Raw genomic sequence first — 26851 nt, 5'->3', positions numbered from 1 at the left:
CTGAGCTTCTTTCTGAGATGAGGTCTCAGTCTTCATAACACGTAGCATGTGTCACCTTCCCCGCTTAAAAAGTACGGCAGCATCTTGAGTCTTTCCCAAACGCTTGCCTTGTCAGCAAACCAAAGTATAGTGTTCCTTACATTCCAGCCCTTGGATTAATAACAAGGAGAGAGATGGTCCCCAAATTGGACTGGTTGGCTTCTATCTTTCCATGTTCTGTGAGATCCAATAGGTACCTTTGCAGTACTCTCTACAGATGCTGTGGTGGGAAGTTTCCCTGGTTTGTGTCCCTTCCAGTTGATCTTCATGAAGTTGACTCCTCTTGTTTGGGTCAAATTCCTCTGACTGAGTAGTGAGTTCTGATTGCAGACATTTCTTTTCTACGGCTCAGGTCATTTGAGGCCAATAAAACTGACCTCTAGCCAACTCTAGTGTTTCTTCTATTCCCATGTGGTGCGTATCTTCTCATGGATTCTTTATAATGCTGTCTCAATGAGTGTAGGGAATCACTAGCTATCCTAAATCTTCTCTTTTCTGAATCTTTCTGTACAAAACCCCATTGGACATGAAAAACTTTGGCCTTTCTCGTACGTATAGACAGGTCTTATATTTCTCCTTCAACTCCTCACCCTGACTGGGCCTAGGGCCAGACTCCAGGAAGTGAATCACTGCAAAACTTTCCAATTAATGGGAATAGAATCTTGGGCATTTGTCCTTCCAAGCTATGGTCTTGGTGTTTGAAACCCTTGTGGTATGCTGAGTCTTCCCCAGGATTGTCCTCCTGAGACCCAGTTTGTACTCTGTGCATCTACGTGATTGCTTTGCTGGCTGTCCTCATCACACAAATCCTCCAGCAGGCAGCTTTGCTCTTGGTGCACTAAATTGGGGTTAGGTAAGTTCTCACAGTCTTGTACTAAATGATCTTGCTGTCCACAGTAGATACACGTCCATCCTTTTGTCTATCTTAGTACTACTGGCTTACTAGTTCCCTCAGGCTTCTCAGGGGTTAAAATGTCCTGAATTGGGTGGAGCAGGCCTTGGCCTAGTATCTACTACTGAGCCAACTGCTGCTGCAGAGGTTGGTCTTTCCAGTCTCTCTCAGAACTCCTCTCACCGGTACAGGATGTTCTTTCCCGTTCCTCCCCCCACTGCAGGCCAGCTTTACTCAGGAGTTCCCCTTGTCATCCCAGCGCTCTTTCTCCATAGATCTCCCGTTAAGCAAGAGCTCTTCATAGGGAAAGTTTCTCTGTTGACCCTATGGATCCCGAGTAAGATTTGTGCAACAGACTAATTCGAACTAGTCTTGTATATCCAAATCCAGTTCTGTATCTTCTGTATCAATCCTCAAGAGTTTCTTGGACTAATGAATGTAATCTAGTGAGTTAGAGCAGTGAGACTGTAAACCAGGACACCGGCGTTCTATTCCCAGTGCTGGGGGAAGGTGAGGCCTAGTGATTGATAGATTAATAGCTTCTAAGGACAGAAAGGACCATTAGGATCATTTAGTCTGGCCTCATGCATAACACAGGCCAAAGAGCCTCACCCATCATTTCTGCATCAAGCCCTAAGTTATAGACCAATCAGAAATGATCTTTTAAAAAGCTGTACAGTCTTCTGTCTGGGGAGAGATGTGGGGCTGGGAGTCAGGACGCCTGGGGCCTATTCTCAGTGCCTCGCAGGGTGCAGAATCTAGTAGGTTAAAGCAGGAACTCCTGGGTTCTACTCCCAACTGGGGGAGACAGGAGTGCGCACAAGGCAGGGCAAGCAGGGGCACTCCCCCCGAGCCCCCAATAATCATCAGGGGCACAGAACTCGTCCAGCCCTGGGGCTGCGGTTGGGGGGAGGGAAGAGTGAGCTCCTGCTGGGGCCTGGGCGGGTGTGATTGCAAAACAAGAGGTCAAAGGTAAATTTCTGTGCACTCCCCTGCTGGGAGGGAAGTGAGGTCTAGTGGACTGGAGCAGGGGGACCTGGGAGACAAGACTCCTGGGTTCTCTCCCTGACTCTGGGAGGGATACGGTGTTTAGTGGTTAAAGCAGGAGACTAGGACTCAGCATTCCACACAACAGAGGAAATGTGAGTGTTAAGGAATCTTTAGAAGACCACAATCACAGGACAACTGCCGGTCTGTAACACAATCACAGGACAACTGCCGGTCTGTAACACAATCACAGGACATCTGCCGGTCTGCAACACAATCACAGGACAACTGCCGGTCTGTAACACAATCACAGGACATCTGCCGGTCTGTAACACAATCACAGGACAACTGCCGGTCTGTAACACTCAGTAGAGACCATCAAAACCAATCCCTCCTGCACCTTTCAGTCACGAACGCCCCATCCTTCCCTTTAGAAACACACAAAAGAAGAGCTTCCTGCCCCGTGCAGAGTCAGTCTGTGCAGACTGCAGTGACTGTGTCAGGGACCTGGCCCTGGACAGAGATTAACCCTTAGAAGCCACATCCCACCAACACGCAGGTAAGAAGGTACCAAACCCCTCAGCCCTGCCTCAGGACATCGGAGGCTGGATCAGTACTGGGAATAGGCTCTATGGGGCCATTGCTGGTGGTCTGTAGGGAGCTGGCTGGTTCCGTGTTGCTGACCCGTCTTATTTCTAGCAGCTAAATCATGGTAGCAGGAGCCAGAGACACATGGAATGTTTTCTGAAAAGTATTTTGTCAGCAATTTCTGTAGTTGCCACAGCGACATTATGAGGCCATGAATGGGAGATTAGGGAGGGCAAGGCAATGGGGAACAGGAGGGCAGGCAGGGCTTGGTGATTGGAAATGGGAAGGGAGACAGGGTTGGGTGTTGGAGACCAGGTGGGGAGATGGGAGTCAGTCAAGGGGCAACCAGAGGGCAGGTGGGGTCAGGCAAGAGGGAATGGGAGGGGAGGCAAGGTTTGGTGAGGGGGAATGTGAGGGGAGGTGGGAGCTGGTGGGGCCAGGTAAGGGGAAATGGGAGGGTAGATGGAGGTTTGGAGGGTGGGGATGGTGGTGGCTGGGTGATGAGGAATGAGAAGTCAGGTGTCAAGTGAATGAGAATGAAAGTGGAGATGATAGGGGAGGTGTTTTCACCTGGAAATGGCCAATGGGCAGGGAGGTGTCTATGAGACAGTCTCTCTTAAGCCGTGGCTCATTCTGTGAAAAAGATTGAGAAGCCCTAATCAAATCCATAGGATTGGGGTTTATTTTAGCAAAGTTGGGTTTAAAATGTTAGTGCCAATTGCTCTGAAAATTTGAACCTCTCAGAGCTCTGCCTTGGTCCTGGGATGCAGAGGGGAGTTTATATATTTCCTCGGTAGCTTGTGAGACATTTAGAAATCCTATAGACACTCACTTGCCTTCATTAGGATGGTATGGATGAAGATATATTGTGGAATGATTTTAGAACATATTAGCTAGTTGAGCTGGGCAGGAACCAAATACTTCATTTCTCAGGAAATGCTGTGATTATGAAAAAGAATTCCACTCTGAACTGAAACACAAATAAAAACATTCAATATTTCCAATGAAAGAAAATTCTGAATTTTTTTTTGATTTAGGTCATTTGAAATCTTTTGTTTCAACTTTGACCTTTTAAAATGTTAACATTTTTATATGCAAAATAATGAATTTCATTTTTAAATAAAAAATTGAAAGATTCCATTCTGCAAATGTTGAAATGCTTCACTTTGTTTTGTTTTCCAAAAGGAAATTTTATCAAAATCAGGATGTTTTTCTAGATATTTCGATTTCAACTAAAACACCATTTGTCCCTGAAAAATCACTTTGATAAAAAATTTCCAAGAAGTGTGATTAGTGAGCACATGCTAAGAAAAGCGTTCGCACACTCTAGAGTAGACCAGCAATTTGTCCTTTGTTTGGCCATCTTAGCACTTTCTAGAGTTATTAATAGAGCTAACCTAGAGTTTGTGTGTGTTATTTACAACTTGCTAGCTAAACCCCCAACCTTTTACATAGGTGCTGGAACTAGGGGTGCTGGGGGTGCTGCTGCAGCCTCTGGCTTGAAGTGGTTTCCATCATAAACAGGGTTATAGTTTGGTGCAATGGCTGTGAGCACCCCCACTATACATTGTTCCAGCACGCCTGACCTTTTATCCTCATCAAGATAAGCTTTCAGAGACATTATATTTGTTCTTTGTTTGGTCAGTACAAGATCTGCACTGCCTGAACCCATACCTAGATGGCAGTCTATGAAGCAGCACTTATTCATAATCCAGTTCTCCTGGACACGACTCACATAATCTTCATGGTGGCCTATAGCCTGGCCTTCCTCTTGGGCATGGTGGGTAATGGCTGGATCATCCTCATCACTGGCTTCCAGGAGAAGAAGACAGTCCCTCCTATGTGGTTCCTTAACATGGCCATTGCTGACTTCATCTTCACCTCCTTCCTACCCTTCAGAGTTAGCTACCTAGCCTTGGGCTTTCGTTGGTCCTTGGGCAGTGTGATGTATAAATTGACCATTATTGTCACCTTGCTCAACATGTTCACTAGGGTTTTCCTCCTCACAGTCATCAACGCCAACCACTGCATCTCTATGGCCTGCCCTGTATGGTCCCGGAACCACAGGTTGCCCCGTCTGGCTTCTTTGGTTATTCTGGTCATATGGATCCTATCCCTTGCATTGAGCTTGCAGTACCGTAATCTCTGGGATTCCATGAGCTCATCTTCAGAATGGAACGTCACCTCTGGCAATCTGCACAGTGTCCAAGAGAACCTTTTTCTGAGAAAACAAAGGATGATGGCCCGTGTTGCTATCCACTTCCTGGTTGGGTTCCTGGTCCCATTAGCCTTGATCATCACCTGCTACATTCTTCTAGCTGCCAAGCTGAGAAGCCATCTCACTCAGTCCAGGAAGCTCCTCAATGTCCACCTTGTCTTGATCTTGATCTTTTATCTCTGCTGGCTCCCATATCACGTCTTCTACTTCCTGCAGGTCTCAGGTGATGCACTACATTCAGTGATGGAAAAATCCCTGGACATGGGCATCCTCTTTGCCGATGGCCTGCTCTATTTTCACAGCTGCCTCACTCCCATCGTCTTCCTTTCCATGGGCTAGGAGTTCATGGGCCGCAGGGAAAATGCATTTAACTACTAAAATGCTGTGCACTTGGCAGGAGAGCCAGCTGAATAGGGGAGAAATGTTCAAGGGGAGATGGGATCCAGTCACAAACTATATGCTAGCTCAAGATAACGAGCTTCCTAAGTGTGTTGTGTCCCCCTGTAGTAACTGAACTGTACAAGAAGATGACAGCTTACTACTACTAATAAACTTAGGTGCTTCTTAACATCTGTGCTTAAAGTGTGGTGCTGAAGGTGCTAGATTCAATCCCTGCTGATGGCACATGCTGTGGGGGGATCACTAGACAAAAAGGGATCTAAATTCATGACCAATATTTTTCATACAAAACGGCTGGGCCTGCAGCGCTTGGGGCACTTGACCACAGGCCTGAGCTGACGGGCGTCTTCCCACCGAAATCAGTGGGGACTGGATCAGACCATTGACACCAAACCTTGCTCAGAATGCTTTGCTATTGTGCCATGAAAATGCTGGTCTGAAGCATTCTCTGGTGTTTGCTTCCCTGATGATTTTCTAGGCTCAGTGTGGACATCTAATAGCCTCACAGAACAGCTGTGGTGATTTTCTTCCCGTGATGCTCTCATTTGAAATGGTTTGCAGTGGCTCTGTGTTGGGGATGGTCTGTCTTAGCAGCAGCCCTTGTGGTTCAGATGGAAACAAATTCCAGTGTACCAGAGTCTAATCCTGCAGCTTCCCTCGCCCATGTGAGTGTGCGTCAGGCTCAAAGCCCAGCCCACAGTGCAGTTCAAAGACAAGAGCTGGACCAGATGAGCCAGGAGAAAGGTCAATATGCGAGAGGGGCGCTGCGGACATACACGCTCTATTTCCCCACACGGACATACACGAGGGCTTTCTCAAAGATGGTGCTGCAGGTATATGCACAATATGCTGCAAAGCAGATCTCGCGGCTCTAGGAGAGCAGTAGGGTCTAAGGATTAGAGCACAGGGCCTGGGAATCTGGACTCCTGGGTTCTATCCACCTTTGGAAGGGGACTGGGATCTAGTGGGAGACAGCAGAGGGCGGGGGTGTCAGGACTCCTGGGTTCTCCCCCCATCTCTGAGGGAAATGGGGTCTAGTGGTTGTGAGGGGCTGGTGGGAGTCAGGAGCACCCGATGAGACTATTGAGCAGCAGCCACAAGGACCATGGGAGCCCAGAGTGTCTGTGCTCTTTACTCTCTCCAGCAGGCTAAAGCTCTTGTTCTGAGGTGATGCCCGGTCAGACTCTAAACAGGCTCCTATTGTTTATCGACTGGACAATTCACTTGGTTTTTAAGACTGGGAACAGTCAGTCATTAAGAGGAGGAAGCAGGACCCATGGCTCTTATCAGCATGAGATCGATGCCTGCCAGAGATGAACGAGGCAGACAGGGAGAACAGGCTGTCAGGTGTGGGTGTGTTTTCAGAAGAGCTCTTGCATGAAAGAGTTGTGCCAATATAGCAATGCCGCCGGCGACAGGTGAAAGGTGGGGTGTCCAGCGAGGCAAAGAGGGGCCTCAGTAGAAGCTCTTTGTTGTACTTGGATTGGGTCCTGGTTGTGGGCGGAGAGAGAGAAAACAGAGGCCCAGATTCTCAGGCCTTGTCTAGACAAGAAAGATACATTATTTGACCAATGGTGGGACTTTAATCTGAGTTAGTTCTACCATGAAAACCCCTGTGTGGAGGCTCTTGTTTCCATTCAAATCAGGTTTATGTTGCGTTATCCGAACTGAAATACACCCCTGCTGAACTGAAACAAATATCCACCCGTCTGTAGCACTGGTTCAACCGACTCACTTGATGTTGCTCTGTCTCTCTTCGGTACTTACATGGCCCCTGACACTGCAAATTTTGGAAGGGCTCTAAAACCTCGTGCTTAGGGATTAACCCAGTGTCTAACTGTTAGGGATAAGGATGAGACTTTCATGGGGGCAGATTCCCACATCGGCTAATGTGGGGTTCTTACGCCTTCCTCTGTCGCAGTGGGTGCTGGCCAGGGCTGGAGATGGGATACTGGAGGAAATGGCTCTAGGGCCTAATCCAGTTTTGCCAGTCCTTTCCTCTGGAAAACCCTTTGTGATTTGCTAGCGGGGGCCAGGAATGGCGGACATTTCTGGGGAGGACAACCTGAGAGCCCTGGCTGGGGGAGGGAAGTGCAGGGGAGCATTAATTGGGACTGGGAGACTTGGATAACTCTCAGCCTTCACTTGCTATTCTATTGTCAGCCAGCAAACCAGTAGCTGAGTACAACCACTGGAAGCCTACTCCACTGATGTCTCTGCTGTACATAAAGTCTGAGAAAGCTTGGGAGCGCCTCTGATCTTATTACTTGCTACATTCATGCCTCCAGGGGTGGCTTTTGGGACTCAGGTTATGGAGGAAGCATTGTCCAGTGGTTAGAGCATTAGCTTAGGACTCAGGACACCACAGCTCAATCCCCTGCTGTGCCACAGACTCCTGTGTGGCCTCGATTACGTTATTGAGCTGCTCTGTGCCACAGTGTCCCATCTGTAAGAGAGGGATAATAGCACTGCCCTTCCTTGCAGGGGTTTTGGAGGTTAAGGATATGAATGATTGTCAGATACTTCAGCCTTGGGGGGCCATATCTTCACGTATGGTAGACACATCTCCAGTGTGGGGGGCAGGCCTTTCACAGAGGGAAAGGAGAAATGTTCATGACTTCAATGAGACAATAAACTGGCAGGAGTTGCAGGCTACAAAGTCTGGACAATGATGGGAGGGTAAAGACAGACTTGTTGGTTCTACTGGACCAGGGCCGGCTCCAGGGGTTTTGCCGCCCCAAGCAGGAGTGAGGGACCCTCCGCCGAATTGCTGCTGAATACCTGAAAGTGCCGCCCCGCTCCGGAGTTGCCGCCCCAACCACCTGCTGGATAAGCTGGTGCCTGGAGCCGGCCCTGTACTGGACAGAGCCAGTGGCGCAAGATGCTGGGCTCGAGCGAGGGGGGTAAGATCAGACTCATTGGCCCTTCAAGGGAACAGCCCGTAGGGCCCGGGAGCAAATGAGAGACGGCAGGGCTAGGGATGGGATATTTGATTAGTTGGCAGAAACCGTGGGCATGGGGATTGGGAAAGTGTCATAAACACACAGCTAAGGGTGGCATAAAATCCCTCCTTTCCCTGTAAAGGGTTAAGAAGCTCAAATAACCTGGTTGGCACCTGTCCAATACAGCCCTGGCAGTCCGTGGCAGCTCTCCAGGCCCAACTGACTGGGCAGATCTCCGGGGGCAGGCTGGCTCTGGGACAGCTCCCACCGGTGCAGTCTGTCAGCACCAAGGAGTGGGTTAGATAGAAGCCAGGATGGTAGCTGCACTAACTGGCTTCGCCACCACCTGCTAAGTGCTCCTAAGCCTCTTGATTTTGCAATCTCCTACTTCAGCAGCTGAACTGGTAAATTCGGGTCACCAGGAGCTGTCCAGTTAATGCCTGGGCAGCATTTTAACAGCACAGGTAACAGCCTCCTGTTTCTTCGACAAATGCCCCATTGTGCATTTTCAAACACGAGAACATTGTTATTTTACCACCATCTTCAGGGCTGCACGGCACCCTGTGGGCCACTCTGCTGCCCAGAAAAGGTTGGACTGAGGAGTCCCTCAGCCCCTCCCACTCCTGCCCCCAGAGAGCCCCTACTCTGAGAGCTGTGCAGGAGGGCAGTGCAGGGCTTTGGGCCCTCCTGCCCTGGGGACATTGCAGGCACTCCATGGTCCTCACACATCACGAGAACAGTGGGGGCCAGAATCCAGCCTGGTTCTTTCAAATTGAACACAAGTCCCTTTCGTCTCCAAAAGCTTCAGCCTGAACCATAGAAGTCAGCATGAGTGTTTGCCATTTACGTCAACGGGGACAGGACTGGGCCGTAAGTTTGAACTTTCGCTATTTTGGTGTTACCCCGTCACACACACACAGATCCTGTTGTACAGGGGTAGGGAAATGCATTTCTTTTACCCTCCTATTATGTCAGAAGTAGCTACAGGGATTTTGCTCCAGCTTGCCAAAAATATTCACCTACTACAGGCAGAGACTGGGCCTCAAAAGAGTCAGCCCCTAAAGGGAAAAGTTTAGGGAAGTTCTTAACGTTATAGTGCAAACATTCTGCCTCCTTTAAGCAAATGATCATGAGTGGCACAGTTCATGTGGTGAACAGTTTACAAAAAATAAAGCTGGTTTACTCCAGAATGCTGAGAAGAACCAATTCTCAAAACTCTTCAACCTGAGTACGGCCGTGGTCAGTGGAATGGCCGTGGTCTCAGGAAAGGGTGGATTTACACTCTGTGAAGCACGAGGGACCTTGTGAGTGAGGCTGGATTTTTTTTCAAAAGCTAAACCTGTAGTATGAATCTCAATGGCTGGGAAAGACACCGTTCCAGTTCTGGCAATCCTCCAGAGACTCTCCCTCCCCCCCGTGCAATCACTCTTAATAGCCGCTGGCCTCCTTAGAGGAAGTTGGTTAGCAGTTATAACTGACTATACAGACGATGGTTTCTCAAGTGGGTTGTTTAAGGGCTTTTGAAAAAAACGGAACAGTGTCGCAATTGTTGTTAACCTTTCCCTAGCAAGGCCACTTACTGGACCTTGGTTCCCCTAGAGCATCAGGGACTAGGTCTACACTGCAAAAAAACAACAACCCCAAACCCCGACCCTTGCAGTGAGTCTCAAGGAGCTCACACTATAGTGGAGACAGTCCCGCTCGGGCTGGAAACCCCGCCGGGGACAGGGGGGCTCAGAGCCCACACTCCAGCTTGAGTGGGAACGCTGCTATTTTTAGTGCTGCAGCGTGAGCCCCACTAGCCCAAGTCCGTAGACCCAAGCTCTGAGATTTGCTGCTACAGAGGGTTTTTTTTCAGCCTCTCAAAAGACCCCTTTAACATGGTGAAATGTGCATGGTACGAGGAGCCCTAGACTCTTGTCTTCACTTGCGCGCTGTTAATAATTCTGTGCCTTGCGCAGCTAGAGCTGAACAAATCATTGATGTTTCAGTTCAGTGGCTGGACAGAAAATCCCCCCCAAATTCACTGAAATGGAATTGTTCTTCTTTGAGTGATTGCTCCTATGCATTCCAGTTAGGTGTGCGCGCCGTGCGTGCACAGCATCTCGGAACTTTTTACCCTAGCAACTCCGGCGGGCCGGCTGGAGTGGCGCCGCTATGGCGCTAAATATATACCCCAGCCGGCCCGTCCGCTCCTCAGTTCCTTCTTACCGCCCGTGACGGCCAGTTGGAACTGTGGGGTACTCTTCGTTCTCCACGATCCCTAGCGTTTCCATCTCTCTTGTATATAGTTAGTTTTATAGTTAGTTTTACAGTTTTAGATAGTTGGTTAGTATAGATAAGGTGAAAAGGGGGGGGTTCCCCTTTTACCTCACCCGGTGCGGGCTCATGCCCAAGGCACCGGGCTTTAAGCCCTGCGCGGCGTGCCAGAAGCCTATGCCCATCGGAGACCCGCACGACGCCTGTCTCCGTTGCCTGGGCGAAGGGCATAGAACGGACAAGTGTTCGATCTGCTTGACTTTTAAACCGCGGACCCGAAAAGAGCGGGACATCCGCCTGAAGCAGATCCTAATGGAAGTGTCGCTTCGACCACCGGCACCGTCCGCGCCGGCACCACGAACTGCCTCGGTGCAGAGCGCACCGGCGGCACCGAGCCGCTCCACCTCCGCGGCGCCGCCGATACAGAAGGCAGCTGCGAAGTCGCGGCACCGCTCGCTTTCGCCGAAGAAGAAGCAGAGACAGGCGAAAGCAGTAGCTCAGGTCCGCTCTGAGGACTCTGCAAGAGCGGTTGCACAGCCTGCGGCACCCGCGGTGCCCGTGCACAAGCCGTGCACCGGACCCTTGACTCTGGCGCCGCAAGGCCCGTCGAGTCCAGCACCGCCACGCTCCCCGGTACCGTCCGCGGTTGAGCCCCGGCTACCATCAACGCTGGAGACATTCGCCTCCGCAAGAGACCTGATCCAGCTTATAGAGGCACCAGGCCTCCGGCCCCAGGCACCGCCGGTGCGGGCTGTCGTGTCGGCGGGGAAGCCGGCTAGAATGACCCGGCCACCGTCCCTGGACAGGCAGCATGGACGACGCTCCCGGTTCCGGTCTCGTTCCTGGTCCCGTGGCAGGTCTCCATCCAGGCGCTCGCGATCTCGGCACCGCTCGCCTTCGCGGTACCGGTCGCCATCAAAACGCCGGTCGCAGTCCCGGTACCGCTCGTCATCGCGGTACCGGTCGTACTCCCGACGCCGCACGAGATCCAGGTCGCCATCGCGTCGGCGCCATCAGAGATCGCCGTCCCGGCACCGCTCCCGGCACCGTGACTCGCGCGGACGTTCGTGGCACCGTCGATCTCTATCCCGGTTGAGCTCCCGGCACCGGTCGAGCTCCCGGCACCGTGGCGAACGTCACTCCCGGTCTCCTTCCCGGTACCGGCCGGAGCAACCTCGCATTTCTTTGCCTCCCGGGGACGGACTGCCCCATTCAGCAGCGCACTCTGCGAGCGCTTCGGCACCGCCATGGCCTTCTCGACCCGAGTCGGTCGCTTCTGGCATGGATGGCTACGGACTCCTGCCGCCCACCCCACGAGACCATCCTCAAGGGGCACAACCGTGGGGCTTTTGGGTTCCATGGGCCCAGTACGAGGCCCAGGGGGTGCCTTTTCCACCAAGGCCCCCCGCGTCGGAGCGCAGAGTCCCAGAGGCGACGGTATCCAGACCGGCCCCTTCGCCACAGGCGGCGGATGCTGTGGCGTCGGAATCCCAAGGCCATGCGCAGCCCGCACCCTCCGACGGGCAGGTGGCAGACCCCTCTGCGGAGACGGTCGTCCAGGGGTTGTCCTCCTCGTCCTCGCCTGATGAGGCGGTGGCCGGTGCAGCAACTAAGGAGCCTCCCCCCATTGATGTAAGAGCTCACCAGGACCTCCTTCGTCGTGTGGCGATGGCGATGGCCTTGCCCATAGAGGAGGTACACGAGGACGAGGACCCTATCACCAACGTGGTCAAGGCTGACACGCCGGTGCGAGTTGCACTTCCGTTTGTACGGACGGTGCAGAAGAACGCCACCACTATCTGGCAGACGCCAGCATCCGTGCCCCCTACAGCCCGTGGGGTTGAGCGAAAGTACTCCGTCCCTCCCACGGGCTATGAATACTTGTATATACATCCGACCCCGGACTCCCTGGTAGTCCAGTCGGTTAATGACAGGGAGCGGCACGGTCAACCAGCTTCGGCGCCCAAGTCAAAGGACGCGAAGCGTATGGACCTGCTAGGCCGAAAGGTCTATTCTGCAGGAGGCCTGCAAATGAGGATTGCCAACCAGATGGTCCTCCTTGCCAGGTACGTCTTCGACATCCTGACGTCCCGGCGAAGTTTACCGAGCTCCTGCCGTCAGCCTCCCGACAGGAGTTCACGGCCATGTTGGAGGAGGGACGGAGGTCGTCCAGATCCTCCATTTCAGCCGCCCTCGACGCTGCAGACTCGGGTGCGAGGACCTTGGCCTCCGGGGTCGCGATGCGGCGTATCGCCTGGCTGCAGTCTTCCACCCTGCCGCTGGAGGTCCAATATACATTGCAGGACCTTCCCTTTGACACTAAAGGGCTGTTCTCTGAGAAGACGGATTCTAGGATTCAAACTTTAAAAGACGGCCGTATCGCGATACGCACGTTAGGCATGCATACGCCAGCGACGCAGCGTAGGCCTTTCAGACCACAGCCCTCCCGACAGGCCTACCAGTCCCGGTATCGCCCTTACAACAGCCGACGTCCGGCCCAAAATCGCCGTCGGCCATCCGGCAACCGCCGCAACCAGGGCCAGGCCGCTTCAAAGGCCCCTCAGGGGGCCAAACAGGCCTTTTGATGGGACGCTCGAGGATGGCCCATCACTCTCCCTACCGGATCCTTCCCCTCTGTTTCACAACCGCCTTTCCCATTTCTTTTCGGCGTGGTCCCAGTTAACATCAGACTACTGGGTGCTCCAGACAGTCCAGTTGGGATACCGCCTGCAATTTGTTTCGCCCCCGCCTTCCCACCCACCCTCCCTGTCCCTCTTCAGGGACCCCTCTCACGAGCAAGTCCTCTTACAGGAGGTCCAGACTCTGTTGAGCGTGGGTGCCATAGAAGCGGTGCCTCAGGACAGAAGGGGCAGGGGATTCTACTCCCGTTATTTTCTCATCCCCAAGGCGAAAAGCGGGCTACGTCCTATCCTGGACCTTCGCGAGCTGAACAAGTACCTGCTCAAGCCCAAGTTTCGCATGGTCACTCTGGGGACCATCATTCCCTCTCTGGATCCGGGAGACTGGTTTGCCGCCCTCGACATGAAGGACGCCTACTTCCATGTCGCGATCTATCCTCCCCATCGTCGTTACCTTCGGTTTGTGCTCAACGACACCCACTACCAGTTCGCAGTGTTGCCGTTCGGACTGTCCACCGCCCCGAGGGTGTTTACCAAATGCATGGCGGTGGTCGCCGCAGCCCTCCGATGTCGTCAGATGTACGTTTATCCGTATCTCGACGACTGGCTGGTTCGAGGTCAGTCCCGGCAACTTGTGATGGACAACATGGCAGAAATCCTGTCTCTCTTTCAGCGGCTCGGTCTTCTCATCAACACCGAGAAGTCCACTTTGCTTCCGACGCAGCGGGTGGAGTTCATTGGAGCGGTCCTGGACTCCACGATGGCCAGGGCCTGCCTCCCTCGTGCTCGGCACCAGACGATGGTCTCCATCATCCGGGACCTCGTCGCCTTCCCTACCACGACGGTGCGCTCCTGCCTCCGCCTCCTCGGCCACATGGCCTCGTGCACGTATGTCACCGCATACGCGCGGCTCCACCTTCGTCCGTTCCAGTCGTGGCTCGCGTCGGTGTACCGGCCACACCGGGACCCCATTGACATGGTGGTCACGGTCGCCAGGACGACCCTCGAGTCCCTCCACTGGTGGCTCGACCCGGAGGTGGTGTGTGCTGGAGTTCCGTTCCACCCTCCTCGCCCGTCCGTCACTCTGACCACGGATGCCTCGGCACTCGGTTGGGGGGCCCATCTGGGCGACCTCCACACACAGGGCCTATGGTCAGTCCAGGAGCTCGCCCTGCACATCAACGTTCGCGAGCTACGCGCCATCCGCCTGGCCTGTCGCACCTTCTGCACCCACCTGCAAGGCCGTTGTGTGACAGTTTTAACGGACAACACCACCGCGATGTTCTACGTGAACAAGCAAGGCGGAGCCCGCTCCTCCCCCCTCTGCAAGGAAGCGATGCTCCTGTGGGACTTCTGCGTGACCCACTCAATTCACCTGGAAGCATCCTTTCTTCCGGGAGTGCAGAACGCGCTGGCCGACCATCTCAGCAGGTCGTTCCTCTCCCACGAGTGGTCCCTCCGTCCAGATGTCGTCCACACAATCTTCCGGAGGTGGGGATTTCCCCAAATAGACCTCTTCGCCTCCAAAGAGAACAGGAAGTGCCACCGGTTTTGCTCGTTCCAGGGTCGCTCCCCAGGCTCCCTGTCGGACGCCTTCCTTTACCACTGGACGGATCGCCTCCTCTACGCCTTCCCTCCCTTCCCGCTCGTGCACCGAGTGCTCCTGAAGCTTCGGAGGGACAGGGCCCAAGTCATTCTAGTAGCGCCGGCCTGGCCGAGGCAGCACTGGTACACCCTGCTGCTCGAGCTCTCCGTTCGGGAGCCCATCCCCCTTCCGTTGTGGCCGGACCTCATCACCCAGGATTTCGGCAGACTCCACCATCCGAACCTGCAGTCCCTCCATCTTACAGCTTGGTACCTGAGTGGCTGACCCACGCGGAGAGGGGCTGTTCTGCAGCGGTTCAACAGGTCCTGCTCGAGAGCAGAAAGCCTTCCACTCGCTCCACTTACCTGGCGAAGTGGAAGAGGTTTGCACTCTGGTGTGATCACCGAGGTCTTAATCCTTTCCTGGTACCGGTCCCTACGATCCTGGACTACCTCTGGAACCTTAAGGAGCAAGGTCTGGCGGTCTCCTCCTTGAGAGTCCATCTGGCAGCGGTATCCGCCTTTCGTCCCTCCGTGGAAGGTCGGTCCATCTTCTCGAACCAGATGGTTTCCCATTTCCTCAAGGGCTTGGACCGCTTGTACCCGCCGGTGCGGCGCCCTGCCCCGACCTGGGACTTGAACCTCGTGCTGGCCAAGCTGATGGGTCCTCCGTTCGAGCCCTTGGCCACGTGCTCCCTGCTCTACCTCTCATGGAAGACGGCCTTCCTCGTTGCCATTACTTCAGCGAGGCGGGTTTCTGAGCTTCGCGCTCTAACGGTTGATCCGCCATACACGGTCTTCCATGCGGACAAGGTGCAGCTGCGCCCTCATCCGGCCTTTCTCCCGAAGGTAGTGTCAGCGTTCCATCTCAATCAGGAGATCTTCCTCCCGGTATTCTTCCCGAAGCCGCATGCCTCGCCTCGGGAACAGCAGCTACATACACTCGACGTCCGTAGGGCGCTCGCCTTCTACATCGAGCAGACTAAGCCTTTCCGACGTTCGCCCCAGCTGTTCGTAGCGGTAGCTGACCGCATGAAGGGAGATGCGATATCCTCCCAGCGGATTTCCTCCTGGGTCACTGCGTGTATCCGGACCTGCTACGAGCTGGCTCGCGTACCACCAGGCCGCGTCACTGCACACTCGACGAGGGCGCACGCCTCATCTCTGGCCTTCCTGGCCAACGTCCCAATCCAGGACATCTGTCGAGCGGCCACCTGGTCTTCGGTCCACACCTTCGCCTCCCACTACGCGTTGGTGCAGCAGTCTCGAGACGACGCAGCCTTCGGCTCTGCGGTATTACACTCCGCCACGTCTCACTCCGACCCCACCGCCTAGGTAAGGCTTGGGAATCACCTGACTGGAATGCATAGGAGCAATCACTCGAAGAAGAAAAGACGGTTACTCACCTGTAGTAACTGTTGTTCTTCGAGATGTGTTGCTCCTATCCATTCCAGACCCGCCCTCCTTCCCCACTGTCGGAGTAGCCGGCAAGAAGGAACTGAGGAGCGGACGGGCCGGCTGGGGTATATATTTAGCGCCATAGCGGCGCCACTCCAGGGGGCGCCAGCCGGCCCGCCGGAGTTGCTAGGGTAAAAAGTTCCGAGATGCTGTGCACGCGCGGCGCGCACACCTAACTGGAATGGATAGGAGCAACACATCTCGAAGAACAACAGTTACTACAGGTGAGTAACCGTCTTTTTCTGTTTTTCTTGACAAAACGAAAATATTTAATTCAGGTTGAACAATGACATTTCAAAACAAAATGCCTCAAATTGCAATGACATTTCTGACATGTTTTAAGGGTTTTTTTCCCAGCCAAACCTCTTTGATGACTGTGCGGAAACCTTTCGATTTGAAATGTCATTGTTCAGCTGGAATGAACTTTTTTTCATTGGTTTCATTTTGTCAAGAAAAAACTAAAAAAAACCCCAACCCCATTTAGGTTCAAACCATGCTGAATTTTGGGGGGATTTTCTGTCCAATCACTGAACTGAAACATCAATGATTTGTTCAGCTCTAGCTGTGCAAGGCACAGAATTATTAACAGTGCCAGGTGAAGACAAGAGTCTGGAGCTCCTTGCACCATGCACGTTGCTCTGCTAAAGGGGTCTTTGGGGTGGGGTCGTGGGTGACAGTCACTCTTGCAATCATTGGACCTTCACATTTACCTAATGGTGAGGTCAAGTGCGACAAGTGAGTTAAAGTTCATGAAATGTCACAATAACCTATAACAACAAATGGACTGAGTTAGTACACACAAAAAGGCCTCCTGATATAATTCAAGGTCTGTGTTAAGATTATGCCTGGTAAATGAGAACATGGTGGGATTTGAAATCAGTGACCCAAAATTGGTGTGCTGGAAATTCTATCTAAATGGGTGACTAACAGAATGGGCTGTTCCACCCATCACTCCCTTTTGGGGTTCTTAAAAAGAACAGCCTTTGGGGCGAAAACTAGCAGAAAAGGAGCAGTCCGCTAACAACCCCTGCACTGAGCTTTACTGTCCTGGTTGCCACCCCACCATCTCCTGGGAGATGACATCGCTGAGCTTGTGTGGTCTTCATCCTGAGAGATGTCACGAGCAGACTGGGCCAGAGAGAGGGATCCAACTGACATCATCACCTCCACTGGATCTGGCTAAATCCCAACCACCACCTGGGATGTAAGAGAGACTTTGTTACCTTTCCTCCCCACCCACCCCATGTCCTTTTCCTTCCCTAACTTATTTCTTCTCTTTGTACCCCTCTCTTTTTCCTTCCGCCTACTAAGAGTCTGGCGTAGCCAGCCTGCACTGCCCCAGCACTGCCACGGTGCGGTCAGACTCTGGCCATAAAGAGGCAGCTAAAAGCAATGTCCTAAAGAGCCCAATGGTCATACGAGTTTGCCAGGTCTTGGAGTGGCTGAGAAGACCTTATGTTGTGCCTCTATTTCTCCAGCAGTGAGGGTGCAAGTGAGTCAGTGCTAGAGACAGAAGCTGCATTTTCTCTTTGCCGTTCTTTTCTCACCCCTCCTGCGCATGTTTCTTGTTTTATCTTCTAGGAAATGGGATCAGACTTTAACAGCAGCAGCAGCAGCAACAACAGCTCCATCTATTTCAACTGACTCTTCTCTATCCCCCAAAGGACAGTTACTGCCATTTTTAATGCCATCTAAGAGTCTGGGGGCAGGGGGAGGGGGATGTCCCTTCTAAAAACTCCCGCCAGATAAAGCAAAAGGGAACAAGGGATGTTGCGAAAATGAAAATCTTGCTTAATATTTTACATTTCAGATGCTTTAACTGGTTTTTTCTTCTTTTCTGTCTCTAATTAAATGTGTGTTTGCAACGGGACGGAGCAGGCTGAGTTCTCTGTATAGCAAACCCCAAACCATGTTTAATGTTAGACAGTTAACACTTTTGACATTTTTGGCCCATATAGTCCATCTAAATTAATACCACACCACTCCCATGTGTTCTATCCATGCCCTGTCCAGGCACTCCACACTGCCAGATGCTGGGAATGGATGACACGGGATGGATCACTCGACAATTGCCCTCTTCTGGTCCTTCCCTCTGAAATGTCTGGCACCAGCCGCTGTCTGAAGACAGGATATTGGGGTAGATGGACCTGGTCTGACCCCGTGTGACACTGGCAGGCCAAATGCCAGCCTTTGCCCAGGTTGCAGGCAGTAGCTAAGAACTGACAACCTCACAGCTGGAGACCAGACCAAGTCACCTGGATGTTAGTTTTGCTCAAAATAGGTATGAATCGTATAAGAATGTATTTAGTGTTTAGCCTTTATGAAATGCTTGCATGTGTTGCTGACTGCATTACTCTCACTTGGAATGTCTATATCCCATGTTATTAGGTAATAGTTAAGTGTTTGCTTTGTAATGGTAAACCCCCACAGTCGGAAGAGAAACATGACCAAGTGTGAAATACTAGTTTGCCACAGAAGGTGTTATAACCTGTCCAGCCAAAGAAGGCCCTTAGACACCAAACTAACCATGGTGAAACATCAGAGGATATTGCTCCCCTCCACCCATGAAGAGGAGACGCGCACGTGAACTCATCCCACCTGGGGGAAGGGACAAAAATCCCTGACAAGAAGAGAAATTGCATCTTTTTGGCTGTTTGAACTCTGAAGGGCAAGAGACTCTAAATTGAAGCCAGAGATCCCCAGCCTCCTGAAAGACACTTTGAATAGACAAATCACTACAACTCTGTCACTCTTAGGATTTAGATGGTATCTCACTGGTGTGTATACATTTGCTTGCTTGAACTAGTAAATAACTCTCTTATATTCCTTTTTCCAGGTTAATAAACCTTTAGATAGTTTATTACAAGATTGGCTCCAGGCATTGTCTTTGATGTAGGATCTAGAGTAACCTGGGGTAGATGATTGGTCTCATGGAACCTGAATATGGTGTAATTTTTGGTGAAGTGACCATTTTTCACTACATCCAGTTTGTCTGGATGACAAGATAGACTGGAGAGTCTAAAGGGACGGTCTGTGACTTCATCATAAGACTGTTCTAGTGATCCAGGAGTTCACATTTCTTACTGGTTTGGTGAAATCTAATTATAGAACACACCACCGGCTTGGGGGGTCTGCCCTGGCCTGAGTTAGGCACTCGCAGTTGTGAGCCACGCCAGACATTGTGATACCCAGTATGGCTGTTCCTATGCTCAGGTTGCTGACCTGAGGCCCGCCCCAGGCAGTGCATGGGTGGGCTAATCGGTCACTGAAGGTATGGCTACACAACAAAGAAAAACCCATGGCTGGCCCGTGCCAGTCAGCTCGAACTCGGGGCTTATTCCTTGCTGTGTAAAACACACAAACTCACTGCCTGCTGGCCCATGTCTCGCAGCCTCAGCTGAGAGGCCAAACGACCAATGGGACCCCGTAGAAGAATTAAGGGGAAGCAGGGTGACTTGTCAGTGTGTGTGAAACATGCTCTGCTGCTCCCCTGTAAGTAAGGAGTAGCCTTGATTCACCAGGGCTGTTTCACCAGCACTAAATCCCCATGTCGTTTTAAGCTGAAGTTTATTGTTTTATGCAAATTATTTGGAAATATACAAGTTAGATTGAAAAAATTGCATCAAATGTCCGGCATGGTACAGCACAAAACTTGGTGGCTCTGTGTCTGTCTGGAGTTTGTGTAGACTGAGGCAGGGAGCATGTCTAAAGAGTCCATTGCACACGGTGGGTGCTGAAGAAGCAGTAATGAATAATTATACCTAGGAGAAACCTGTCAGAGCTGAGCATTAGCTGTCTCTAGATCAGCACACGCTGGCCAGTGTGTTGTGCAGTTGTGCAGTGTTTGTTAGTAAAGAGCAGGGCAGGACCCTTGCCATGCTGGACATGGTCTGTATTTTAGTGCCATATTCAAAGTATTGCTCATCTAAATGGTCTGGCACCCAAACCATGATGGTGAAGAGGTGCAGGCCAATCCAGCGGTGTTCTCCTCCTCCTCCTAGCCTGGGGCTATCTCAGCATGGGGAACCGCCTTCACTAAGGGACACACACAGACCCCAAATAGAAACACCATGCCGTTTTTTTCGAGCTGCATTGCTGTCTGTATTGTTGGGGTGTCTAGAATGTTTAAAGCCTGATGTTCCCATGAACATCCCTTCAGCTCATGAGACCATGGAATCCCCCAGGGGCTAGGCTAGAAGTCGCTGCTCTGGGAAGGTTGCCACGTTTCCTGGTGTCACCTCAGCCTGGATCAGTCCTGATTCCATTTTGGTGGAAATGGCAGCAGTGAGGGCTCTGGGGCTCACGGTGATGTTTGGCAGACAGGTGTTACCAGATTTGCCCATTACTTTGGGGAATGCTCATTTATTTGGGTCACTTTTCTGGGGAAGGGGATTCTGTAATTCTATCAATGTGCGGCTTGTGTCACGTATATGGAGCTCTACTTCTCCCTTCTGCAAGTCCCCTCCCAATGGGGCTCTCCTGCTGCAGGACCTGGGTTCCCCAGGGCTGGGTTTCTCCAGCTCCAAAACCGGATGAGCTCCCACCCACCCACACATACATTAACAGAGCAAGTCTGAGTGGACCTGTTAAGCTGACCCCTTATATGTCCCTGGACTCACTGGGCTGGATGAAGCAGCACTGTCAAGCTGACTCTCCTTATGTGCCCCTGGGCTCCATGGACTGGGTCAAGCAGCACTTTCAAGCTGTTACCCTTATGTGTCCCAGATTCAGCACGTCCTTATCCTCACTCTCACAACACAATTGTACTGGCAGTGACCCACTTGATGAGCAAACCCCACAGTAATCTGGGTGCTGCAGGGATCTTTAGCTTAGGTGAAAGAAGCGTTGCTGCAGAGTGAATGGGGGAAGCTAAAAACACAAAAGAGTAAGGTTCAGTGAGAGAGAGAGAAGCAGCCAGCTTAACCATAACAGTTATTTATTGAACACTAGTGATAACTACACAAGGAGGCTAAACCAACATAACCTACATTATTAAAGGTTAATACCTATGGTAGAGAGGAAAACAGAGAGAGAGGGAGAGGGAGGGATCTCACCCACTCCATGAGGCTTGAACTGGTCGGGGTTCCCAGGTGATGGTGGTAGCTCAGGGTCCTGAGTGCTGGAGACAGGCAGAGCCCCCAGCATGATCAGTCAGGAGAAGATAGAGTTCCAGTGGAACTGATGCCTAGTTTGGATCTAAGCATCAGAACACTGATTAGAGGGTGAGTAGGGAGTTTTGTAGAGAAAATACAATGGTTGAAGGGAGAACACTAGATTTGTTTATAGGTAAGCTGATAACTCAAGGGTTTTCTTTAGACTAGACAAAAGGAGCTGATCACTCTTGGCTATGGGTGGTGTTTTCTTCCAGGGAGCTCACAATGCAACTAGGTGGCTTCACTGTTGGATATCAATTAAGGATTCATTACTAGAATTGGTCTGATAATTGCTGAGCGGGGTGTGTGCAGACATCGGTTCATTAGCATCTGGAGAAGAGATTCCCATGATGCAGTGCTTCCCTGCTTTTTCTGATCCCAGAATTCAGTGTGGTTCTCTGTTCTCCATTCTGTATGTAAATTGAGATGGCTTCCTGTCCCATCTTTCATGCAGATGAGCTAGGGGAGTTGTCTCCGTTCTTCATTCTGTATGCTAATGGAGATGTCTTAATCTTGTCACCCTTGTCAGGAGGGGTCTAGGTGTGTCTCCCAACACCCTTCACTGCTCTCTGCAAGTTTTTTCCTCTGATGGGTTTTGGTTAAAGCAGAGGCTGGGAGGGGAGGGGAAGGGAGCGGGGGGGGGGGTCTTTCATGAGTCAGGCTGGATACTGCACCCTGGTTCCCCAAGAACACAGAGGTGTCTGATATCACAGGTGCCCCAAAACCCAAAGGGAATCTCAGTTGCCTGCTCCTGCAGAGTGTTGTTCTCTGGGCAGCTTCTGGGAGAAGTCCACAATGGGCATGGACAGGAGCTTTCAGGAGACATAATCTTTCCCAGAAGATCCAGTTCTCATGGACCAGGCACTGGTTTTTAGTGGGGTTTAATAAGTTCTTCAACTGTCACATTCACGCTTACAGTGGTGGCACAAGGGGGAAGTCACCTGGCTACTCCAGCAGCATTCGATTGGCTTTTGAATCTCAAGATTCAGTTACAATTCCAGCCCATTGCTTTTCAAATGCCATATGAAAGAATTTAGAGTAGCAGCCGTATTAGTCTGTATCTGCAAAAAGAACAGGAGTCCTAGTGGCACCTTAGAGACTAACAAATTTATTTGGGCCTACGAAAGCTTATGCTCAAATAAATTTGTTAGTCTGTAAGGTGCCACAAGGACTCCTGTTCTTCATATGAAAGAAGTAATTCTTCATTGCGTAACACATATACCAGCATAGGCCAGTGGCATCTTCTAAAGACTGATCATCATACAAAGGGCAAGGATATGAGAGTGCAAAGTGAACGCACAGATAACAGGCTGAGCCATCTGCCAGCTCAGCTGGTTTGCGTAAGAACGGTCGTGGTTGTGCAAGTCAGCTGCGGTAACACACAGGGACATTCAGGCTCTGTCTTGCCATGAGCTGATTTTACTGCGGATTTTGCTAAAGCACTTGGTCTAACGCCTCCTGCGAGAAGATGAAGAATGGTTTCGGCTAGTGCAGGAATAATACAGTCTATTAGTAGGAAGACAAGACCCAAGAGCGTGGCGCGGAGGAAGGACAGGGCTAGGTCCAGCATAGGAGGGAAGTGGCACAGACCCCCCAGGGACTGGGGCGGGGGGGGCAGCTTCAGCATAAAGAGTCAGGAACCGCAGTGAGGGATTAACAGAACTAATGGGGAAGAAAATGCCAGACAGCCCCTGGGGTCATCCCAGCCCCTCAACCCTGCCACTAAAACCACCCTGCGAGTCAGTCCAGGCTCGCCCTGAGAAAACCGACAGAATCACTGTTTAGCGCTGGGCTCCCTCCAGCCGGGCATAGGGTGAGGGGTGGAGCTGCCCCTTCGGACTCACTGCCAAGCTCTGGTTGCACACACCAGCCAGGGCGCACCAGGGACATGGCCTCTGAGCCTTGGTGCGTTCAGGATGAGGAGTTGGGAGGTGGCAAGAAGTGGGCAGAGCTTTTTCTTGGCCCTGCCCAATTCATGCCAACTGGGCGTTTCCCACAGCCTGGCCAGTCCCGCCCAGCAGGAGCTGCCCCTGCCTGGAGATAAAAGCGCAGGTGTCCAGGCTGCCATGGGAAGAGGAACAGAAGATGGCAGGTGAGATGCTGCAGGTTTAATGCTTGTATGTGCTTGAGCAGAACTGCTGCTTGTTAGGAGGGTGTGCCGGGAGCTGCTTGTGGAAAGCTCGACTAAGTCCCTGCTACTGGTGCTTCGCACTGTCTGTGTGGCAGCCTCTGCTGCACGTGCCCTGTGCTAGTGCTGGGTACTGTCTCTGCTGTGTGTCCGGCCGGCTGGCTGGTAGTAACGCTTGCCTGCCTGGGCAGCAGGGTGTTCAGCTGGGCCAGGCACTGAACCAGGGATCTGTTGTTTCATTGGTGGGGTCGGGGCAAAGGAAAGCAGCCAGAGATCTGAGTTGCTTGGTTGTGTTTTCCTTTCATCCAATGTTGTGCTTGTGAGGCTGCCAAGCCCTGTCCCCGCAACCCAGGGCCTGTCCTCTGGGTGTGTTGGAATAGTCTCACCAGTCTGGAGCAGCTGCTGCGGGAGAATTAAACACCATGGCGAGGGCTGGGCGGGAAAGGAGCTTTTCAACAGTCTGAAATTTTTCCTGGCATGGATCTGTGACAAAAATCAAAAGCTTGAAAAAACCAAAAATAAGAAAAAAAATTGGTTTTTGTCAACAGAGACATTTTATTTTTATCATTTGGAAACATTTTGTCTTGATTTGGACTCTTTCCTTTTTAAAAAAAACAAACTTTTTTAAGTGTAAGGTTATTCAAATTTTAAAATGAAAAGTCATTTTTAACTAAAAAAACCTGAAACTTTCTATTCTGACAATTTCAAGCCTTTTTTTAATCTTGTTTTTTAATCTTTTTTTTTAAGCCAGGTGTTTTCTCAAACTTGAAGCTGTTTTGCAAACAATTTGTTTAATCAAAAAATTCCTGACTCACTCCAGTTATCACCAGTGCTGCCCACTCAGAACACTCAGGATTCATGTGTCAGGCTTCAGAAATCATGAGATTGGCTTAAAATAATAATACGCCTTTGGCTTCTGATTCCGGCGCTTTATTCTGCACTCCTGTCATGTTTTCAAGCTTTTCTCTACAACAATTAGTGTAGAAATTTACACCTATTCTACCTCATAGGACAGCTGAGATTCTCAGATAATCACATGACTCAGGAGCTGGGGGCTAGGAAAAGCAACAAATATCATGAAAGTTGGCAGCCCCGTGCAACACACACCTTTCAGCCATAGCTGTGTGCATTGCTTGTGTTTGGCACCATCACTGACCTGACTTGGCCTCCACAGAGAGCCCTGTACACTGGCTCTGCAGGCCTACAGGACATGCAAAGCCAGGGTATAGCTTGGTGCAGGGGGGGCAGCGTGGCCCTACACCTCTCTTGGCTCAGCCCGAGGCCCAGGGGCCTGCTGGGTGGAGATCTGAGGGAAGGTAGAGGTGTGGCCAGAGCACACTGCTCCAGATAGCCTCTGCTGCTCGATGGCTCCATATGGAGCAGTTGCAGCACCGCATCAATTAGAGCAACCACTGGGGATCTCTCTGGTCCCCGGCCACCTCCACAATCTGGGAAGCACAAAGTGGTGCTCAGTGACCTCTGATCCCCAGAACCAGGGTAGTCTGGCACTAGCTAGTCGCCAGCAGCCCCTCTGCGGTGGGGTGAATGCCACTGCGTGTTCCTGACTGGAACAGCTCCTGTAACTTTGAGCTGGGGATAAGGACACCCGCCCCGGTGAGTGGTCCCCAGAACAACAGCTCTGGGGACTCCTGTGGGCTCTGTGAATTCCAGCTTCTGTGTTACGCTGCTCTAGCAAAACCTGTGAATTAGTCCCACGGTTAAAATCCTGCTCTCCCCATCTCAGTAGCTCTGCACACTCTAAAGTGCTTAATGCAATTAATAGCGCTGGCTGGGAATTATGCAGACAGAAAATACAGGTTCTACAAACATTGACATTTTCCTTGGGAAATCTTCAATTTTGCCCAAAATTTCCAATTTTCTATTGGGAAAATCAGATTGTAAGATTTCATTCGGGGTCAGCTGAACACAAATCAGAATGTGTCATTTTATTGACCTGACCTGAAACATTTTGTTTCAAATCAGTTAAAAACCCCACTCAGTTGCATTTTGCAAGTGCATTGCCTTATGGGAGCTGTAGTCTGGGCCCCATCGTATTCCCCGAGTTGGGCTCCCTGGAGGACGACGTCACTCACAAACGTTGGTCAGATGGGGCCACATGGAGACAATGGAGGAGAATCAGCTGAGCATGAGCTCCCAGTGCAACATGGTCACAAGGGCTAATGTAGTGTGGGTCCCCAAACCTTTGACGATTGTCTCCCCCCTTTCCCCTGGCCATGCCTCCCTGCCCCCACCCCTCCTCCAAGGTCCTGCTCTTTGGCTGAGGCCCTGCCCCCACTCACTCCGTCCCCCCTCTCTCTGTTGCTTCCTCTCCCACCCTCACTCACTTGTTCATTTTCACCAGGCTGGGGCAGGGGGTGGGGTGCAGAGGGGTGAGGGTTCCAGCTGGGGGCATGGGCTCTGGTTTGGGGCTTGGGATGAGGGATTTAGGGTGCAGGAGGGTGCTCTGGGTTGGGACTGAGGGGTTTGGAGGGCAGGAGGGGGCCTCAGGGCTGGGGCAGGGGTGTGGGGTGTGGGGGGAGGCTCAGGGGTGCAGGCTCCAAGCAGTGCTTACCTCAAGCAGCTCCTGAAAGCAACGGCATGTTCCCCTTTCCGGCTCCTATGCGGAGGCATGGCCAGGTGGTTCCACATGCTGCTCTGTCTGCAGGCACTGCCCCTACATCTCCCATTGGTCACGGTTCCTGGCCAATGAGAGCTGCTGAGCCCTGGGCTTGGACCACAGGAGCAGGGCTGAGCATGCCTCCAGGGTTGAGCAGCCAGCTCCAGCCTGACTCACAGCACCAGTGTCTCTCTGGAGCTCCTGCGTGGACATCTCAGCAGAGAGAGGGGCATGAGAAATATCCTGACCGCTGGCTGTGCAGAGGGACTCTGCTCCCGGAGCCTTCCCCAGCGACCCCCTACCTTGTGCCCGGCCAGGTCCGCTGCCCCGTCCATGCCCCACCAGAGTTACCTGCGGAGCGGGGAGGAGGGTGGCTCAGTCTTTCTCCTGCTAGACCTCTCTTGGCCAATTTTTATTCTAGCCTCTACATTTTCAGACCTGAGCCTTTTACAAGTCACTCCTGCTCCACAGGAGGGGATCGCTGCCGTCACGGCTCCTCAGGGAGGGATGGGCGCAGGAGGGGACTGCTGCCCTCACAGCTCCTCGGGGAGGGATGGACGCAGGAGGGGACTGCTGCCCTCACAGCTCCTCGGGGAGGGATGGACGCAGGAGGGGACTGCTGCCCTCACAGCTCCTCAGGGAGGGATGGACGCAGGAGGGGACTGCTGCCCTTACGGCTCCTCAGGGAGGGATGGACGCAGGAGGGGACTGCTGCCCTCACAGCTCCTCGGGGAGGGATGGACGCAGGAGGGGACTGCTGCCCTCACAGCTCCTCAGGGAGGGATGGACGCAGGAGGGAATCGCTGCCCTCGCAGCTCCTCAGGGAGGGATGGACGCAGGAGGGGACTGCTGCCCTCACAGCTCCTTGGGGAGGGATGGACGCAGGAGGAGATTACTGCCCTCACAGCTCCTCAGGGAGGGATGGACGCAGGAGGGAATCGCTGCCCT

The 26851-nt window shown here is 52.1% G+C and overlaps 1 protein-coding gene across 1 annotated transcript; it reads left to right on the top strand.

Moving 5' to 3' along the window:
- Positions 1-4184: 4184 nt before the first annotated feature.
- LOC123353238 (chemokine-like receptor 1) lies at positions 4185-5063 on the top strand. Its single transcript, XM_044994209.1, has one exon. The coding sequence runs from the start codon at positions 4185-4187 to the stop codon at positions 5061-5063; it is 879 nt and encodes a 292-aa protein (XP_044850144.1).
- The last annotated feature ends 21788 nt before the right edge of the window (positions 5064-26851 follow it).

Source organism: Mauremys mutica, chromosome 19 (genome assembly GCF_020497125.1).
Source record: "Mauremys mutica isolate MM-2020 ecotype Southern chromosome 19, ASM2049712v1, whole genome shotgun sequence".
NCBI lineage: Eukaryota > Metazoa > Chordata > Testudines > Geoemydidae > Mauremys > Mauremys mutica.
This window is presented reverse-complemented; position numbering and strand designations above follow the sequence as displayed.